This window comes from Delphinapterus leucas, chromosome 17 (assembly GCF_059928025.1).
Source record: "Delphinapterus leucas isolate spDelLeu-1000000601 "Yukka" chromosome 17, BTC_Dleu_Yukka2, whole genome shotgun sequence".
NCBI classification, from domain to species: domain Eukaryota; kingdom Metazoa; phylum Chordata; class Mammalia; order Artiodactyla; family Monodontidae; genus Delphinapterus; species Delphinapterus leucas.
In genome coordinates, this window is record NC_143145.1 from 81,563,084 (window position 1) to 81,584,697 (window position 21,614).

Consider the following 21,614-nt stretch of genomic DNA (forward strand, 5'->3'; position numbering starts at 1 on the left):
GGGAGGGGAGGATTGGGAGTTTGGGATTAGCAGATGCAAACTAGTATGTATAGGATGGATAAACAACAAGGTCCTACTGTAGAGCACAGGGAACTATATTCCATATCCTGTGATAAACCATAATGGAAAAGAATATGAAAAAGAATATATATATATGTATAATGGAATCACTTTGCTGTATAGCAGGAATTAACATAACATTGTAAATCAACTATACTTCAATAAAATATTTTTTAAAAGGTTGGTATTATACACACCATGGACACATTTTGCCATAAAAATATGCAAAATATAAATTGAGCATGTATATAGTGCATAATTTTAAAGTCTTATAAAAAGTCTACTTGACAAAGCTAGTGTTCTGTTTGCTGTGAAGCTTACCAACACACTTTTTCTTCTTTGTGATGGGTTTTTTAAAAAATTATTTTGCTGAATTGAAAAGTTATTGTGATTTTCTTTCTCTTAAAATTTCAAGTTTTATACTAAATAATAATTTAAGAGGCTCAGTAAACATAAAGCATGGTAAAAAAAAATAGCCATAATTATGTCTGCTTTTATGTTACTTTTAGTAGCAAAACTAATAATTTGAGCTTGTTATTTGTTATCAAACTATAAAACTTTCACTACCAGAACATAGTACAGGCATATCTCAGAGATATTGTGGGCTCAGTTCCAAACCACCTCAAGAAAGCAAATACCCTAATAAAGGAAACCACACAAACGTTTTGGTTTCCCAGTGCATTAAAGACGTTATGTTTACACTGTACTGTAGTCTATTAAGTGTTCAATAGCATAAGTTTAAAAAAACAACATATATACTTTAATTAAAAAAAACACTTTATTGCTAAAACTTGCTAACCATCATCTGATCCTTCAGTGAGTCATAACAGTAACATCAAAGATCACTGATCACAGATCACTCATAACAAATATAATAATAAAGAAAAAGAGTGAAATACTGCAAGAATTACCAAAATGTGCCATAGAGACACATTTGCTCATGAAGTGAACAAATGCTCTTGGAAAAATGGCACCAACAGACTTGCTCGATGCAGGGTTGCCACAAACCTTCAGTTTGTAAAAAAATGCAGTATTTGCAAAGTGCAATACAGTGAAGCCAATAAAACGAGGTCTGCCGGTAATTGACTTATTTTCCAAAAAAAAATTCTTTTTTTTTTTTTTTCAGGATTCTAGAATCGTTTCTAAGAATGATTTCCTAAACAGTGTTTTATAAGAGGCCTTAGGTCACTTCCTACCTTTTAATGTTTCACTTTCTCTGATAAGAAAAGCTCCAGCGCTGTTCCCTGGTGCCAGAAGCTGCCTTTCTGCATCTTTCCTGGTTATATCCTTGAAAAACCACCTGAGAAGACATATTAACATTTCATGGGTGTTTTAATCCCAGGAAGGAAAAAGACGAAAATAAACAAGAAACCCAGAGCCACAAACAGAACTGTCCCAGACGACACGGGAAAGGACTCACTCTTCCGTTTCCAAGGTGTTGACTTTGGCTACATAGTTGCTGGGGATGAAGCCTTCTCTCTTTGTCGAAAGGGATTTAGCTTTCCACCATTCTCCATGCCTGGAATAGAAACACACATCCAAAAGGGTTTGTTTTCAATGACTCAAGAACTACAAGAGCAATTGTCTTAATGTGTCTGTCTTGCAGGGTGAGGGAGGGCGGGGAAGACCCCTGGAAACCCAGAATCCAGGGAGAAAGTTCATACTTCTTGCTAAAACATAAATACGTTTAGTGATGGAAGCAAAAGAAAACAGTCTCACGACTGAAGTGTGGGTCGCTGTGCTCCGAGCTGCCAAACGGGGGTTGGTGAAAATGGTTCCCATCTTGCAGAAACAAAAAGTTCACATCTAAGAAACGCTTTAGGGTCCTTACAGAAATGGGAGTCAAGGGAATAAAGGGCCATAGTTCCTATGTCATAAACTCCTTTGTTAAAACATCTCATTTCCACAGACACAAGCCATAGGAAAAAGAAATAGAAAACCATAAAATAATCCCAAGCAGCTATAGGCCTCGTCACCACACTCTCATCTTCTGTGGGAGGCGTGGGGCTGGGGAGGGGGCTGGGGAGGGAGGAACGGACGGGTCCCTGTGAGAGCCTCTACTATGTTCCCCATCAGATTCCCACACCCAGACGGGACCCTCGTCTGCAAGACGTGAAGGACAATTACAGCTGCCACTAGGCTGTGGTCCACTACATGCCTGTGCCATGTTTATATATATGTACACACATAACCTTCACATCAACCCCATGACAGAGGTATTGCTGTTCCCGGTTCATAAGTGAAGACACTAAGGTGTAGAGCTGAAGTGACTCGTCAGGGTCACACAGCTATCAGGTGGCAGGGCCAGGATCTGGCTCAAGTTCACACTCAGCCAGGAACTGACAACTGCTCTCAGCCACTCAACACCATAAACTTAATCAGGGTCTCCCTCCTCCAACCAACCAAGGGTGTCCCAGTTGGCAGGCCAAGGTGACACCATATGAAAGATTACTAGAATTCTTGGAGTTTATTATTCCCAGCACAGTGCTGAGCGCTGTGGTCTGAGCAGGGCCACAGGTGTGTGAGCCAGCCTGGAGGGGTCAAGGAAATGATGTCCACGCATCTTCACAGAAACCCTAAATGCTGAGTGGGGACTCTCCCGGGATGACCACTGCTTCAGCACCACGCCCTGAAGAGTCACACCCAGTTGGACCCATACACCCAGTCTTAACGTGAGTAAAATAACGAAATAAAAATGGTAAGGGGCTTCCCTGTTGGCGCAGTGGTTGAGAATCCGCCTGCCAATGCAGGGGACACGGGTTCGAGCCCTGTTCTGGGAAGATCCCACATGCCGTGGAGCAACTAAGCCCGTGCGCCACAACTACTGAGCCCGCGCTCTAGAGCCCGCGAGCCACAACTACTGAGCCTGCGTGCCACAACTACTGAAGCCCACATGCCTAGAGCCCGTGCTCCGCAACAAGAGAAGCCACCACAACGAGAAGCCCGCGCACCGCAACGAAGAGTAGCCCCCGCTCACCGCAACTAGAGAAAGCCTGCGCGCAGCAACGAAGACCCAACACAGCCAAGTAAGTAAATAAATAAGTAAAAATTGTTTAGAAATGGAATTAAAATAACATGCAAACTCCACATAGACCCAAACCTCTTAAGAAAGCACTGATGGATAAGGAAAGAAAGGGAAAACCCTTGGGAAGTGTTTGCTTGGGAAGCAAAGCCTAAGAGGAAAATCTCTCTAGCCCTGCTCCTTCGGGCAGCAAGGAGGCTGGGGGCCCCATGTCCACCCCAGAGGGGTGTCTGCTGCATTGTGCTGCTGGCGGCCAAGCCAGGGCAGCAGGCGGGGGTGGGGGATGCCTGGGCGCACTTACTCCTCCAGGACTTTCATCTTCTCTCCTTTCTTGAAGGACAAGTCGTCTGGGTGGATGCCATCATAGGGGTACAGTGCGACCACGATGTCTCCTTGCTCCTCTGGATCTGAAAATGAAGAATGCAGGCGAAGACCTCTGAGAATCCACAGCAGAAATGTTGTAACAAATTCACGTGTCATGGGGCACAAAGGATGCAGTGAGGCACCGAGAGACGCGCAGCTGGAATAAAGACCTGCTTCCTTCCTAGTGGGGCTCGGGGCCCACACGGTCCATGGTCGGTCATATACTGCACACACCGGTACAGTGTTTGTTATCTCAAATCACATAGACCTACGACCACAATAACTTCCAACTCTAGGTTTACGAAATGATACACCCATGCTCATAGCAGAGTTATTTACAAAAGCTAAAAGGAGGAAACGATCCAAACACACTGTGATGGATAAACAAAATGTGGTCTATACATACAACAGAATATTATTCAGCCTTAAAAAGGAGGAAAATTCTGACGGATGCCACAACATGGATGAACCTTGAAGGCATGACGCTAAGTGACAAAAGCCAGCCACTAAAGGACAAATACTGCTTGATTCCACTTAAGCGAGATTCCTGGAGTCGTCCAACTCATAGAGACAGAATGCAGAATGGTGACTACCAGAAGCTGGGAGGAGGAGGGACGGGAGTTCCACGTTTGATGGGCACAGAGTTTCAGTTTGGGATGAAGGAAAGTTCTGGAAATGGATGGAGGTGATGGTTGCACAACAGTGTGGAGGTACTTAGTGCTACTGAACTGAACACTTTGATGGTTAAGATGATAAATTCTAGGCTATGTATATGTTTTCACAATAAAAAAAAAAATCAACAGAAACATCCAGGACAACTACTTCACAGAGGCTCTAAAAGTAAAGAAATGTCCAAGATGCCGTGAAAACATACCTTTATTTTGAAACCTCTGTCCTGGTAAAAGCTGAGAGTCTGCAACCTACGAGAGAATATTTGTTAGAAAAATACATTTTTATGTTTAGCTTTTGACGCTTACATTCGTGTTGAATGTTGCATCATTTTCTAACAGAAGCGAATGGGGTTTAGATTTGTTAATTCATTAAGCCAGAAAGGAGTACCGACGAGCAGTCCTGTGGAGCTGTGTCCTGACCTCCGCAGCCCAGGGAACGGCTTTTCCTTCTCCAGCGGCCACGGGCCTGGCGGCAGGAAATGACCAGGGCTCTGGCCAGTGGCTGCGAGCTGCTGACCCAATCAGCACCCTCCCTCTGATTTGGTACCAGACCCCTAATATTATTGGGGGAGGCAATGTGCCCAGCTAAATGGTGATGCTTTCTGATTCTCTAGCATTCTATGCAGATGTGGAAGGAGTTTATCTGCAAGCAGGTCGTGTGGGGCTTTGGGCCTGACTCTCGTAGCCCCTGGCCCTCTTCTTTCTGCCTAGAAGAAGGTGACGAACGGGGGTCTCAGCAATATGGAAACCAGTCACCAGAGACAGCAGAGAAAAAGATAGAGAGGGGCCCTGGGGGGTCACCTGGGGCCCTGGTGACCTTGTGGAAGTGCCACCGGCCCAGGACTGCGGATCTTCACAACTCCCAGACTTGTCTTAAAAACTGCAGTCAGGGCTCGGTCTCTAGCAGCTGAGAACAAGTGCTAACAGATCCAGGCTTCCTGTGGCCGACCCTGATTCTGTTATGGGGACAGATGGCATCCCTGTTATTTTAGTTGAGAGATGAATTATCAGGAAGGGTCTGGTGGCACAAAGCCCACCTCAATCACCTTTTAAATCAAATCCCTTTTTCCCTCAGTGACCGTGGGGAGGATGTGTAAAGACCTCTTGAGCTTCTTTTAGAGAAGGTACTGTCAGAGGCTTACACCCACAAATCATGTTTCTCCTTGATTAAAGTGATCTGGTGGAATGCGGACCAAAACAGTTGGTACTGAAACTTAAATTTCTGATGAAAGTCAGCCCATAATATCTCCGGGGGTGGGGGGGCATTACGTTCTTCTGGTATCAGAAAATCTTGGGTCCATATTATCCTTCAATGCTGATTTCAAGAAGCTTTACACCGATTTTTAAGCTCATTTAGATGTGCAAAATTAGGATGCATGATCAACTTTAAATGAGTTATTAGAGGAAACAAGATGAGAAACTGACTAAATCATTTTGAAAGCAGCAAGCTGATTTTCAAATATCAAAGAGTCCTTAATTGACAAATGTTTTAACACACTTTTTATAAGACAAAAACACGTGTATGGAACTCATCTATCATCACTCTTTTTCTTTAAAATGTCTTTTCCTTAGCGTTGTTGAAGTTGCATCAGTTCAGCCTTGATGTCACATCACACCGCCTGTAATCAATCCAGGGGTGGATTTTGGACACGTCTGGCCGGAGCTGAGTGTTATCTATGGAATAAGGCCAACTGTCTGGTTCATAAACAAGGGCATCTGTGACCACAGAAGGCACAAGGAAGCGCTCCCGGTGTGTGGGACGGAACTGAGAGGCTTCAAACATGTTTACTACTTCTGCTTTCTAACTTAATTTTTAACCTCCTTTACTCTTAAGAAGAGGGAAAACGGTGCATAAGTTTGTACTGTTTTCCTTTGCTTTTCTGAATACAGGACATCTTCTTTCATCACGTAAGAAAAATGGGGGTTTTAAAGCATGTAAAATCTATAGCACATGATACCAGAAAAAGCCAGATCCTTTTTATGAGAACTTTGAAGTCTGTAATAAGAAAACTATTTGTGAGTCCAATTCCTATATCATTTCACTTTCTATTAGTCATATTTCCATAGAATAGTTCCACATCTATACCTATTTATGCGATGTTTTTAAATATTACATTTACATATTTATGATCACTAAATTATTAAAGTTATCAATAATCTTATACCTTTTGAGTTTCTATATATAAAATTACAATGTTAATGTCTAGAAATATCAAGTATGGTAATTAATAGCATAATGTATTCGCTCTTCATCTCCACTTCTTTTTTTTTTTTTTTTTTTGCGGTACGCGGGCCTCTCACTATCGCGGCCTCTCCTGTTGTGGAGCACAGGCTCTGGACGCGCAGGCTCAGCGGCCACGGCTCACGGGCCCAGCCGCTCTGCAGCATGTGGGATCCTCCCGGACCGGGGCACAAACCCGTGTCCCTTGCATCGGCAGGCAGACTCTCAACCACTGCGCCACCAGGGAAGCCCTCCACTTCTTTTTAAGAAGGCCAACAGTGACTGATCAATTTCAATGGTGACATGTGACTTTGGCACACGTCAACCTGCAGTATAATGGGGAATGAGGGGGAGAGAGCTGGCAGAGAGGCCGTGACAACAATAACATACTTCTGGAATGCCAAGGCATTCAGAAACATGTCAGATTAGAGGAACTATGAAAACTCTTAATGAAGGCATTTGGGCTAACGTGGAATAAGCTACTTCCAGCTTAAATGCTGAGGAATTCCATAAAAACCAGGCAATGGGAGATATACATACATACATATAGTGAGTGAATAGATGGAGAGGATATAAAATCTGAAATAAAGTGCATTTAAGGTTGTAATTATCCAAAACTCTGTTCCTCTCTCCCATGAAATGCGGCATTAGTCCTTCATTTGCCAAGCATTTCTTGGATGCATCAAACAGCACATCACTCATATAAAAATGTTGGTACAGACATCTGTGTGAGGTTAGAAGGCAGAATTAGTCGTGCGTTTTTTTAAAAAACAGTCTTTTAATCCTTTGTAATAAGTCATGACAACTTCAGTGTTTGTACTATTTTGAATTAATTAAAGAACAACGAGATGGGATAAAGTATGATACACCAAAGGGCCTGTTTTGGCTTCTGACCTGAATCCAGCATTTCCTTCTAGTCTCACTACCTATCCTAAGTCGCACCAGCTCAGATACATATCTTTACGTATAAAGAATGGGTCTTCACACCGGGGATAGGAAAGGCGATTATCTCCACACATAAGAAGGTGACCAAAGCCCCCTTTATTGTACATTAAGTGGCCCGGTTATCCTGAAAATATTTATAAGCTCTTTAAAGGATTCAGTTACAAAGCATATCAAAAATTATTGGAGGCCCAAGTAATTGACATGATTTCTTTTTTTTTTTTTGCATGCACATGGTACAGATTTGGTGTTTAAATTACGCAGCCATGCTTTGATCCTGCTGTGGGAATGCTCCCCTGAGACTATCTACTTACTGGCCTTTGCTGTTTATTGGACGTTGGATCTCTCACATAAATAGTTCGGTCAGTATTACGTACTGGTTGAGTCTTCAAATCTATTCCATCGTCTTTCAGATTGTCTTTCCTTTTTGATTTTATACATCCCATAGTTCCTGTTGGAATACAAAAGCCATGGCATTGTTTTACCATTCCAGATCTGGCTTCAAGACACCAAAATCTCTCCATTAACGAAGAGTTAAAAAAATACGCTTTTATTCTTCATTGCGGATGGTTTAACAAACTCAAAGGTGGATACTGTTCACAAACTGGCTGCTTGTTCATACATTTGTTCATTCATTCATTCAAAAACTATCTATTGAGCATCAGTTTTATGTCAGCAAGATATAATTCCTGCCCCAAAGACACTCATATTCTTGCGGCAAAGATGGGTGAATTAAAATTACAATACAATGTGGCAAGTCAATGACAGAGGCTGCACAGGACATAGGAAAAGACATCGCACTCAGGCAAGAGGAAAAGGATGTGGGCAGGGAAGTGTCATGAAGGAAATGCTCTGTGAGTCAAAATGGGAGTGATGTCAGCCAGGTGGCAAAGTCAGTAAAGGGATTCCAGGAAGAAGGAACTTCACATGCAAAGTATTGGCCCTGAGATAACAAGGTCCCTTCAGGGAACTAGTTCAAGCTGACCCCTTAAGGGAACTAGTTCAAGTTGAGCCCTTCAGAGAACTAGTTCAAGCTGACCCCTTAAGGGAACTAGTTCAGGTTGAGCCCTTCAGGGAACTAGTTCAAGCTGACCCCTTCAGGGAACAAGGAGGGAAGTCCGGGAGTTGGGCTGGAGAGGGAGGCAAAGCTGAAGACAAATGTCGCTGTGCAAGGTGAAGTGAGGGGACCTGTGGCTTCAGAGGCAAGCGTGAGTAAGAGGCAGAGGGCATGGAATCTGGCTCTAACCAAAAGCGGCTTGGGGCCTGGGGCAATGGAGGTGGCCTTCACCAAGACTGGAAATAAGAGGAGGCACAGGTACGGAGAAAAGATGCTTGCAGGAACACCCAAACCATCACATCCTGTACACCTCTCAGTGAGACTAGTGAGCCTGGAAACCAGGAGAGACGTCCGAGCCAGAGGCACAAAAGGGGCCATCAGCAAGCCTAAGGCTTCAGGGAAGAACCCGACAGGGGCTGGGGGGGGGGGGGGCTTGTGCGGGCAACCAGACAGGCGGAGCCACCCCTCTAAATGCTACACTCTTATTCGTCTATTCAGTTAACACTAGGATGTGTAGAGCGCCACCCAAAGCACTCTGGGGACTCCAAAGATGATTTTAAAACTGGAATCGGATATGAATATTGCCGTACAGTACAGCCTCATGGTCAAATTTATACATTGAAAACAAAACAAAATCTGTTATGAGCTCCATTAGAAGGTCTTAGAGGGCAGCGTTCCCAAACCTGAAGGCACACCAGAATCGTCTAGGCTCACAGAACAGATTCCCTGGACACAGTCCAGGAAGTTCTCCTGGGCCCGGGGAGGGGGGCGAGGGACGGGTGCTCCCCAGTGATCTGTGCCATTCTGAAACACTGCCAAGGCGGACCCCTGCCTAGAACTTTAGAGGACGACAGATGGATGGTTCCGCGTGGGGAAGGCGGGCGGTGGGAATTCGGAATACCTCCTGTTGTACAGAGAAACCTCAGGGGCTCTTCTCTGAACTGTCGTCCTCTCTGCATTGTCGCCCTAGCTCATCCTGCGTTTGGTCCTGCAGGCTTCCAGGAGGTCTGCGAACTTCACCTTGTTTATCATTTCATTGGTTGACGTAGGAAGCCTCTAAGGACAGTCACACCCCTTTCTGAAACTAGCGAGCTGTAGTTCCCAAAATAAAGGGGAAGCAAGTACTCCTCTGACTCAAAATAGGACAGTTTTTTGTTTTTTTTTTTTCATTTGCTAAAGCTTCTGAAATGGAGATGGGTTTTCTAGTTGATCTGTAAATAAACAGGGGAGTTCTCTTCGGACCAGTCCCACCCTCATCCTCCAAAGAAGCTGTGTTTAAATCATCCGCATTAAAACGGTGATGCCTGAAAGAGGGAACTCGGTAGCGGAAAAGGCCACCCCGCGCGGACCCCCGATTGCGCCCCGAGCTGCGAGAGGAGGAGCCCGGCGGGTCCCCGGGAGGCACGCGCACCCGGCCCAGGCAGCCCGGCTTTCCCCGAGCCCGCTTTTCCACTCTCTTTTTTCCAGATCTGGACCCAAATGTTACCTCCCCAACAGGTCTTCCCAGCCACCCTACTGAAAAGGTCACCCCTCTGCCCACTCCTCACGCTTTACTGCCACGTGCCTGCTCAGAGCAGGTGCTCCGAGGGTTCACGGAAGGAATGGAGGGACCAACAAGCACTCGGGGCTTCCAGCATGCTCATCCCAACCACTCCTGCTCAAGGTGGGCGAGGAAAAGGAAAGGAGACGCCCCCGCCCTGGCCGTTGTGTTTTTATTAGAGACAGAGGGACAGAGACCTCTAGCACTAACTTCTAGTTTATAGGAAACACAGAGGTTAGAGGAACAAAACGATCAGACAAATCCACGATATGCCAGAAGCTGGGCGCCTCAAAAAGGACAGGGGAGGGCTTCCCTGGTGGCGCAGTGGTTGAGAGTCTGCCTGCCGATGCAGGGGACACGGGTTCATGCCCCGGTCCGGGAAGATCCCACACGCCGCGGAGCGGCTGGGCCCGTGAGCCATGGCCGCTGGGCCTGCGCGTCCGGAGCCTGTGCTCCGCAACGGGAAAGGCCACAACAGTGAGAGGCCCGCATACCGCAAAACAAAAAAAAAAAGGACAAGGGAGGAGAAGGGGAGGAGCTCTATCTTGAATGAGCTTTGAATGAATGGGGGGGAGGGGGAGGACACGTGGCTGGATCCTTGGGGAAACCTGAATACGTGTGAACGTGATCGTGGGCAACTGCGCGCTTTAAAGGCGTGATGACGGTACTGCGGTCACACAGGAGAAGGTCCACATCAGAGGAGAAGCGCGCAAGGCGGGTAGGGATGCAAGCTCAGGGTATCTGCAACTTTCAACACTTCCGCCAAAATGAAAAAGAGAAAGGTGGCCAGGGGAACAAGAGGAGGGGACAGATGTGGCAAAACAGTAAAAAAAAAAAATTAGTGAATCTAGGTGAGGGTATTCTTTCTTTTCTGTAGATTCGAAATTTTCAAACTAAAAAGTCGGATAAGGGAGAAAATAGGAGGATGGTACGAACAACTTTATGAAAAAAATTTTTTTTCCAAAATATTAGGAACCCCTGTATTGTGTATGTGTGCGCGCACGCGTTTGCGTGTGAAGGCAGGAGATGAGATTAGAAACGCGCTTTGTGGGTCTTCGTTACAGGGCGCAGAGCGAGGAATCGGTGACCCAGACCTCTGAAGGGGTGACGGCGATTGTCCGAGGGCCCGCTCCGTGGGAAGGAAGACGGAGAATGAAAATAAAAAGCAGGTGGATGTGTGAGGAGGTGATATAACCTGCAGATTATCGTTTATTTACGCTTATGTCATGATTTCCCCTCCCCCATCACATGGATAATTGAGAACCAAAAGTACGTACTGTAGAGGAAGACCCTAACCCACTAGCACTGAGCTTTGAGTTTGGGTCCCTGCAATTCAAACACTCCAGCAAAAAAGCTCAGAGAGCATCTTGCTGCGTCAGGGGATAAACACCACCAGCTCACACCAGGTCCTCAATTCTTTTCACTGTACGAAGGTACCAGAAAAGCACAAAACACATGCACCTCCAACAAAAACTGAGAGCACAGTTATGTGTTTGCAAGTGACAGGAGCTACGCTTTACAATGATTCACACCTTAGTATTTTTCAATTAAACATTTGTAATTTTCTGAGCATCTCATTTAATCCTCGAAGAAACCCCATGACCCAGGTATTATTAACCCCACTTTACAGAGGAGTAAACTGAGCCTTGCAGAGATTAAATGGCTGGCCTAAAGCCATTGCACAAGCGAATGGTGGACTCACATAGTTTTAGCCTAAAGTCTGTGCTTTTTCTTTTTTTTAAAAATTACCATGTTGCCAAACAATGGCTATTTTGAAACATGCATTTTATCTCCTTATTAATAATGCTAAAGAGATTGTTTTTATAGCCTCTTCTTTCTCAAAAGGATCTGAAATGCTTTTACAAAAAGTGAGTTTAATAAATTGGAAACAGAAAACTCGAGGCAAGGAGAAGAGGAGGATGCAAATGTGGAAGCAGGTGGGCACCAGGTTTGCGGGGTAGCAGGCTTCCTGGCAGGAGGAGCCAGAGGAAAGCCCGCAGCATCGCGCTTGCACCAGGGAAAGGGGAAGCTGACCTGCCTCACCAGACAGGGCGGCCCCGGCATGAGAATTCTAAAGTTGTGTATGAGGGGCTTTACATAAAGTGCTGTGGACGATGTAGATGACAACGTCTTCAAATTTTTTGTTTGTTTGTTTAACAGTAAATGAAGGCACATTTTACATGTGGAGACTCTAAGTTACTCATAATAATACCTGAGTGTCTGACATGCAAATACAACCCTGGGATGTTCACACATAAGCCCGAGTAGGTGATCTAATGAGACAGAGACAGTGGGCAACCCTCTGTCACAAAGGGAATATAAACGAATGTTCATATCAGTCTTATTTATACTACAGACAGAGACGAGGTGTCCATCAATAGGGGAGAGTCCATTAAATGAGACCAAACTGACATATTATGAGACTGAAGTGGGGTAAAAGGAGAGATTTGTATAATTTGAATGTTCTTGACCACCAATCATTATTGACTGAAAAAAAATCATATCTATCAATCAATTTATATAACCAATCAGTATATACACATATATACGCACACACACATGCCCATATATATTGAATGTCCACAGAAAAAAGCCTGAAAGGATACCCACTACCGTGTTGGTTGGGTTCTGAAGTCCACTTGTAAGGTGCCCGATCGTATACAGAAATTTTCTCTTAAAAATTCCTAAGGAAGACACCACAGTTTGCAAAATATTTTGGAGTAAAGGACTGTGAAGTTGGATTGCTAAACTCAGATCCTGGGTCCCTCAATTATTAACTGTGTGAACCTGGGCAAGTGGCCTAACCTCTATGCTTCAGTTTCCTTCTGAAAAAATGGAGATAACTTCATCGAGCTCATTAGGTTGTTATGAGGATTAGATGAGTTAAATCAGTTAATACCTGTAAAGTGCTTAGAAGTATACTTAAAGCAGCACACAGTAAGAGCTAGATAGATCTTTGTTAACTACATAAATAAATGTGGTCCAAATGCCAGTTTTCCCTCCAACATTGGAAGAGAAACAATCCCATGATGAGAAGCACAAGGAAACCCCACCTCACCCCAAACAGGGAACAGCAGAAGCACATCTCCCATCTCAGCCTCAGGCTGACACATGGGCCACTTGCATTTTCTCCTTCTCTGCCCCCTCCCCTCTTCGGGGCAAGGCACCCTATATGCCATGTTACTCTGCTGTCCACTTTTATAACATGATGACCTGAATGTAAATGTGTGTATTACTCTGTCATTAAGGAAGAAGCGAAGGAATTGTGTAGTGAAAGAGGTTCCTGAGTTTGGATTTGTATAATATACATTTTGGGTAATATTTTGTTATTCATCGTAAGTTTCACAAGTTTAAAAGATATTCCATCATGTCTATTTCAACCTGAAGTCCATACAAATTCACCTCCCTCTCGGCTATACAAAGATTTTTAAATCACCAATTTCTCATATTCTGAGAGCTTAAAGAAATCAAAAACAGGAAATTCGATGCCACTTCCCCTATAAAATCTGAATCCACGTTTTAACAGCTATTTCACACAATCCTAGACCTTAAAATTTAAAAACAAAGGTACTAGAATATAACCCCCGAGAACCTAAATTTCTTGCCTTTACAAAGTGCTACAAAGAAAGTGTTTTTGTTTTTATTTTTATTACGACTCACGCATTTTGTTTTTTGACGACTGATGCATTTTCTGCCTTTATCCTAGCAGCCGAAAAGAAATTTAAAACATTTTTTTTCCACTTCACTGCAATTTCCCAAGCTGAGTTCGTAAATTTGCATTGCGTTTTCCCAGCAGCAAGTGAATGACTCATCCACAGGCTCTGAAGTATCCATCCTGTCACCGCCCTTCTCTTGCCTGACCTTGCAACATCAAGTGGTCGTGTTCTGGAGTAACCAGAAACATCTCTAGGGTAGGAGACTGGCGGCGCGTGGGAAAAAAAGAGAAGGAGGTGGAAGTGCTTGCTCTGAGCCTGGCACAGCGCATACCAGGATGCTACTCCGACAGATGGACCTGTGCCTGGTGATCAAAGGTCCCCGTTAAAGTGGACCTTGGCCCATCGGCCTTGAAGCTGCACTTCTATCCACCCAAGCCTCCTGCATGACTGTGGAGGGAGCTCATCTCCAAAAGAGTTTTCTGAGTTAGGGGGCCTAGAGAGAGACAGGAAGCCCCAAGGCCGTGGAGATGGGTGGTAACAATCCCCCAGACAAAAGTGGCCTTGAGCTTCCAAGTTGAGTTGGTTCAAGGGTCATTCACAGGGACTCGTCCTAAAACAATTCTCATCCATGCAGTCTGCAACCAGTTGCATAACTCAAGAGATGTACTTTGCCCACCCAAAAAGAAACCTTTTAGACACACTTTGATTGTTTTCCTTCTTACTTTACTTTCAAGGATGAGACTTTGGAGGCATTTTTAGAGAAGCAAAGTCCACGGAGGAGTTGCGATGTTTTCTCCAAACTACTTATCAGAAAGAAAAGGGGTCAGAAAAGACTCACAGGTGTCCGTGGGAGGGCAGAAGAGGAGAGAGTGCCAGAATTAACTCCACGACCAATGCCATCAACTCCAACCTAAGTAGTTGTCTTTCTTTTGTCAATTTTCCTAAATTCCTTTTGCAAGAGATAGAATTGAAAAGGGTATAGCCAGACTCTCTTTACTTAGGCAACTAAGTAAACACCATGGTAATCATTTTCTTATACACCATGGTAATCATTTCTTATACACCATGGTAATCATTTTCATACATTCTTGATATTTTTCCTCAATAAAATCACCCAGAAAGCCATTATCAACACAGTTGGAAAGCTGGTAACCCAGGTCCACCTGGCTCCAGAGCCTGGCTTTCTTTTTTTTTTTTTTTAAAGGAATTTTGCCTTTTTTAAAAAAAATTTTATTTATTTATTTTTGGCTGTGTTGGGTCTCGTTTCTGTGTGAGGGCTTTCTCCAGTTGCGGCGAGCAGGGGCCACTCTTCACCACGGTGCGCGGGCCTCTCACTATCGCGCTCTCTCTTGTTGCGGAGCACGGGCTCCAGAGGCGCAGAGCCTGGCTTTCTTACTTGACCAGCCTCTACTATAAAGCCCTCCCTAAGGTCTAAATACCTTATGAAACAAGAACACTGTCTTGGGGCAACTAAGTCAATGTCATTTCGGTACTTGGCAATCCCCAGCTCCCAGTTCTCCTTGAGGTTCCATACCAAGAGCAAGGCTTTGACGACTTGGCCCACAGAGCTGCTCCTGTGGCATGAATTTCACCTCCAGTCTGTGACTAAGTTTGAGCCATCGGGCTCCCCCTTGAAGGAAGGGCGATGTGATTTAAAAGAAGTACTCTTGATTTACAAGAATGAGAAACAGGAGTCTGAAGAAGAGAGCACTGGAAAGACTAGGACTGGTATTGAATCAGTGTCCAAGGGGGCAGCCATCCCCCATCCACGTTTTTTTTTTTAACTGAGCATCTCTGGCTTTCTTGCTTCTATGTCATTTCTTTATTACTATTTTTTTTTTTTTTTTTTTTTGCAGTACGCGGGCCTCTCACTGTTGTGGCCTCCCCCGTTGCGGAGCACAGGCTCTGGACGCACAGGCTCAGCGGCCATGGCTCACGGGCCCCGCCGCTCCGCGGCATGTGGGATCTTCCCGGACCGGGGCACGAACCCGTGTCCCCCGCATCGGCAGGCGGACTCTCAACCACTGCGCCACCAGGAAAGCCCTCTTTATTACTATTATTATTATTTAATTAATTTTTATTGGAGTATAGCTGGTTTACAATGTTGTGTTAGTTTCCGGTGTACAGCAAAGTGAATCAGTTATTCATATACATATATCCACTCTTTTTTAAATTCTTTTCCCATATGGGTCGTCACAGAGTATCGAGTAGAGTTCCCTGTGCTCTACAGTAGGTCCTTATTAGCTGTCTGTTTTATATATAGTAGTGTGTATACGTCAATCCCAATCTCCTAGTTTATCCCTCCACCCTTACTCCCTGGTAACTGTAAGTTTGTTTTCTATGTAGGAAACATCCACTTTTGCTATTAAGAACCAGCTGAGTAAGGGGGTGGGGTGGGAAGTGGCTTTAAGACTATCTAGATGGTTCCAGGTCCCCTCCCTGCTTTGGGTCTCCCACACGGTGGAGCATGAAGGAAAGGAGATGTCAAGACAAGCCTCCCCTCACCCAGCCTGTTGAAGGTTTGAAGGAGATCCATGTGTTTCCCACTGTCCTAATGTGATCCATTTGCTTGGGGGGCGGGTGTCAGTGTAACATTCCCCCCTAGTCAGCAGTGCCGGTCCTATTAGCAGGCACACCAAGAACATGGAGAGAATCTATGGCTTCTCTCTCCCCAAGTAACACAAGAGAAACCCGCATCTACCTACATCTTGGAAAGGAGCAGAAGAAATGTGAAGGACCAAGCTCTTCTCTTAAAGGAATAGAGTCGTGATGGAAAAGAGACTATTTAAAATGGAAAAGATCTGAATCCACTTGGCAAACTGAAGGCCATTTTTCCACCTGCTGCTACTCAGAGCACTGGAGACAGAAGAGTTAGACAATGTGAAGCTTGCTTTCTTGCTTTCTTTGCACAGCTGAGTTGTAATTGTAAAGTCTGCATGCCTGCTGCACACAAGATGCAGTAGCTTCTGGAATTAGATAGTGGTGATGGTTTTACAACTCATGGATACACTAAAGACCACTCAATTGCACACCTTAAAAGGGTAAATTGATGGTATCTGAAGTGTATCAATAAAAAATTAATTTTAAAAAGCTCCCCCCCCAACCAGAAATGAGAGATCCACTGCAGTATGGCTGATTTCTTCTTCATTAACTTTTCTTTATGCCTTTGTGATCAAAATCTGATACATTTTAATTTATCTCGAGTTTGCTGATGTCTTTATCTGGTTTGAAACCATTTCTTTATTATGTGCTTTAAGACACAGGCACGGCTGCAGGAAGACCCAGGGGTTAGGAGTGAACTATAATACGAATGTGTAGCATAAAAATGTAAAGCCAACCTGACACGAAGATATTTTGAAATAATGATGCGTAAATACAGCAACTTGACTGCGTTTATTAGAACTTTAATAAACCAGTACAGTTTTAATCACTACATGTATTAGAATAAGTCCAGAAAAGAAGTGCAAGACAACTCCAGAGATAGATGAGGTTCAAACACCTGGAGGTTTGGTGTCCAGGACAGAGAAAGTGGAAGAGTAACTCAGCTCTTGCCTGGAAGAGAGAGTGGAGAGGTCACGAGAAGTGCAGGGAAGTTAGGAGTTGGGACACCTGACTGCTGGGTCCAGCCTGGACTGTCCTATAATGATTCACAAAACCACTCCCATCTCTGGCCTCTAATCTCCTCACCATGAATTGAAATTGCTGGGCTTGGCGGGAGAGAGTAAGTGACAGTCTTCACCTTGACAACACTTATCAAGGTCTTTAAAATGTATCCACTTCCCAACAAATCCTCACCTCCATAAATAAGTGATTTCTAAGAAAATAAGTGGGCAGTTACACAAAGCTCTGTAGAAAAGGATTTTTATTGTGAGACTGTTTGTAATCCCATCCAATTAGAAATAGACTTGCTTGACATGGAAGCGACCTAAATGTCCATCAACAGACAAATGGATAAAGAAGATGTGGTACGTGTAAACAATGGGATACTACTCAGCCTTAAAAAAGAAGGAAATAATGTCACTTGCAGTATGGAGAGATTATCATACTAAGTGGAGTAAGTCAGACAGAGAAAGACAAATAGCATATGATATCGCTTATATGTGGAATCTTAAAAAATGATACATATTTTTATCATATACACCTGAAACTAACACAACATTGTAAATCAACTGTACTTCAATTAAAAAAAAATTAAAAACAGAAAAAATAGACTTGTTTGCCAAATAATAGGTCATTGGTTAAATAAATGTAGAACAGTTCTCGAAATTCATTTCACCCAAAGCCAGTTTTCTGAGGATTTTCATTTTACAAGATGATCAGTTTATCAAAATTTGTATCTTTTAACTATTTGTGAGGTGTATATAATTTCATATTTGATGGGATGTTTTAACAGCTTAGTTTACTGACGGTTTGTGTTAGTTTTCATCAGCTTAAGGGTATAACAATTCTTATCAAATGTAATTGTTTTAAAAGCTTTTGAAGATTTCTGTGATGCTTTTTTTTTAACATCTTTATTGGAGTATAATTGCTTTACAAGGGTATGTTAGTTTCTGCTGTATAACAAAGTGAATCAGCTATACATATACATACATCCCCATATCCCCTCCCTCTTGCGTCTCCCTCCCACCCTCCCTATCCCATCCCTCTAGGTGGTCACAAAGCACCGAGCTGATCTCCCTGTGCTATGCAGCTGCTTCCCACTAGCTATCTATTTTACATTTGGTAGTGCGTATATGTCAATGCTACTCTCTCACTTCGTCCCAGCTTACCTTTCCCCCCTTCCCCGTGTCCTCAAGTCTGTTCTCTTTGTCTGCATCTTTATTACTGTCCTGCCCCTAGGTTCATCAGAACCTTTTTTTTTTTTTTTTAGATTCCATATATATGTGTTAGCGTACGGTATTGGTTTGTCTCTTTCTGACTTACTTCACTCTGTACGACAGACTCTAGGTCCATCTATGATGCTTTTTTAAGGAATGATCTATTTTTAGAAACTAAGGATAGTTGAGTCTTCTTAGAACTATATTAGCCTTAGTTATTAGTAATTAGTAGCCTAATTATTAAGAATAATTATGAGATAACCGGAGAAATTTGATCATTTACTGAATATTTGATAACAGTAGGAATTATTGTTACGTTTAATAATGGTATTAAATTTATGTTGAAAAATGATTCTCTATCTTTTAGAAATGAAATTAAAATGTTTATGGATGTAATTTTAGAAATAGTAACTAGTAGCTTAAATGTAATATGAGATATGTTTGTTTCTGTAGTTTCCTAGCTCATTTCTTAACTTTATCTTTACGTTTTTAGGATTTTAAGCTAATTTCTAAAAATTCTTTGACCCTAGTAACATGTTTTTGGTTATGTTTGAGGCTCAAGTCTTCTGCTTCTTTCTAGAAATTCCTCTACACACCTTCACTTCCTTTCTGCATCTCAAAGCTGTTCCATCCTTTCATATCAAATGATTTTACAAACAGCTGACAGATCAACACAGCTTCATTTCTCTGTAGAATCCAGAGTTTTAGCATGCTATATGTGTTGGGAATGTTTGATCACTTCCAATTTCTTTCTGATGCTTCTAAATTTAAATCTAAACTTAAATTAAAATTTTAGGGCTTCCCTGGTGGCGCAGTTGTTGAGAGTCCGCCTGCCGATGCAGGGGACACGGGTTCGTGCCCCGGTCCAGGAAGATCCCACATGCCGCAGAGCGGCTAGGCCAGTGAGCCATGGCCACTGAGCCTGCGCATCCGGAGCCTGTGCTCCGCAACGGGAGAGGCCACAACAGTGAGAGGCTCGCATACCACAAAAAAAAAAAAAAAAAAAAATTTAGTTTTTTAATTGCACAACCCTCATACTTGATATGCCATTTGAAGAACTAGCAGGAGAACATTAAAAATGCATAAAGTTTCTTTAAAAAATAGAAATAATATTCAAGTAGTTAAAAGAAACACATCTTCTGGTAAATTGAAACATTTGATAAATTCATCAAATTGGCCTTTAGGCAACTGGCCTTTGTAAAATTGATCTAGAAGATGTTACCTCAACACGAAAGAGTACTATTGGTCACTAAAATATTGTACATTATATTTGTTGACATAAAAAGATATTCACAATATATTTAAGCTAAGAAACAATACATATAGCATAATACCATTTTTGTGAGGGGAAAAGATATAAATAGGCAGGAAAAGAGTCTAGGAAGAAAAATCCTAAAACATCACAATGTTCATCTACAGGTGATGGGGCTGCAGGTATTTTGGGGTTTGCCCTTTTCATCTTCCTATCATATATATATCTGTGAATAGGAAATTATATATATACGTTATATATATTTAGATATATACAATTATATACATATACACATTTTATATACATATATATAATTTCTTATTCACGGATATATATATATGTATACACACACATATCAGAGTCGGAAGGACCTTAGGTCACATTATTATATAAGGGTAATTAACTACCCTTATTCTAAAATTTTAAAAGATGTTTTTCATTTTGTGTAAATTATATATATGTATATATAACACACACATATATACGTGTCTTTATTATATATATATGTATATATATAAAACATGTAATATACACACACATACATAAACTTGTACAAAAATGGATAAAAATTTTAAGACAAGAGAATCTGAACCCATGGCCTAAGGTCCTTCAAGCCCTGTTAATCTGTGAGAGTAAAGAATCTGGGGAGGATGTAGCTGGAGCCGTCGCCTTTGCTAAGATTGCTAGGAAAAGAAATGTCAATCATGAAGACGGTTACAGACCTCAGGAAAACGGCTCAGTGTCCAGGAGATGCAGCCAAGTGCACTCTGGATGGACAGCAAGGGCCTGCTGGCTGACTCAGGAGATAACAAGCACTCAGGTCCCCAGGTGTACACAAGAGGCAGGTTCAGTTGATACCTACAAGCCCCCTTCTCTTTGACTCCAAGAATGTTGGAGGGTCGTGCCCAGATCCATGATGGGAATGAGGTGAGGGGCAGGGAAGGAGCTGGTGAGGCTGGGGGAAGGCTAGGGGCTGAACTGTAAGAGAGGAGGCCAGGGTCCTGACGCTCTCATGACAACAAATACACCGAAGATGCAGTGACGCCCCCGGAATCAATGTGCACAAAGCCGATCTCCATTTGCATAACTCTTAGTTGAGCAACTCCACACAGAGGAAGACACGGGGGATTGATGAAACAAGCAGGGGATTTTTGGTTTTGTTTCTCTTAAAAATAAAAGGGAACACTATGAAAACAAGATGAGCTCATGGAAACTTAGGTATCACAGGGAAATGTATCATTTAAAGGACCAGAAGAGGAAATTCAAAGCAGAGTCTGAATTATGTACTACAACCCAAGAAGTGGAAGAAACATCAACCCTGTTTCCAGCCTCAGATTTTTATGATCAATGATCCAGCCACCTATCTTTAGAAGTATATAAAATGATATATTTAAATTTTACTTTAAGAGGTCAGTCAGGTTTACATAAATAGATTTAACAAAAAATAGAAATGATTATGAAATTGAGAAAAAGTGAAACTAAGCCCAAGACAGTGAAAAAAAGCTGAAGGTTATATCTTACCATAAGTTTCTGCACAATTGCCAGATACAGACCACAAATCTCCAAAAGTTTAGGCTTTCTAGAGGCTAAACCAAAGATGAAAACATGCCGTGGATAAATCTGCTTCTCTGCAACAGGCTTTCTCAGCCTCAGTACTATTGACATTTTGAGCCAAAAAATTATTTGTTGTGAGGTTTGTCCAGTGCACTGTGGGGTACTTAGCAGTATCCTTGGCTTCTACCCACAAGATACCAGGTATGACAACAGAAATGTCTCCAGACATTGCCAAATGTCCCCGATGAAAGCTGCATGGCAGGAAACCTGATGTTTCAATTACTGGTAATGATCCTAAGTATAGATGTTTTCTGTTACAGAGTGGGGCAGAACAATATGCTTTGTCACTCATCAGTGAAAGGTAGGTTTACTATTCCATTATAAAATGTAAAGGGCATAGCCAGAAATCTTGTTCAATAGATGTCTGCCACTCTGCTTACACACACAGAAAGATACAGA

General features: G+C 42.9%; 1 protein-coding gene across 4 annotated transcripts in view; it reads right to left on the reverse strand.

The window, feature by feature from the left end:
* Positions 1 to 21,614, reverse strand: part of LYN (LYN proto-oncogene, Src family tyrosine kinase) — a 77,486-nt gene that overhangs the window by 48,411 nt on the left and 7,461 nt on the right. For 2 of the 4 annotated variants that reach the window (XM_022556895.3, XM_022556892.2), the window contains 5 exons: positions 7,594 to 7,730; positions 4,320 to 4,365; positions 3,384 to 3,489; positions 1,481 to 1,579; positions 1,257 to 1,360 (listed from right to left, as the gene is read on the reverse strand). In XM_022556895.3, the coding sequence (XP_022412603.1) occupies positions 1,257 to 1,360; positions 1,481 to 1,579; positions 3,384 to 3,489; positions 4,320 to 4,365; positions 7,594 to 7,725 (487 nt within the window). In that variant the 5' untranslated portion in view covers positions 7,726 to 7,730. Of the gene's footprint in view, positions 1 to 1,256; positions 1,361 to 1,480; positions 1,580 to 3,383; positions 3,490 to 4,319; positions 4,366 to 7,593; positions 7,731 to 21,614 lie in introns of those variants that run through there. The other 2 variants (XM_022556897.3, XM_022556898.3) reach the window with 2 other exon arrangements.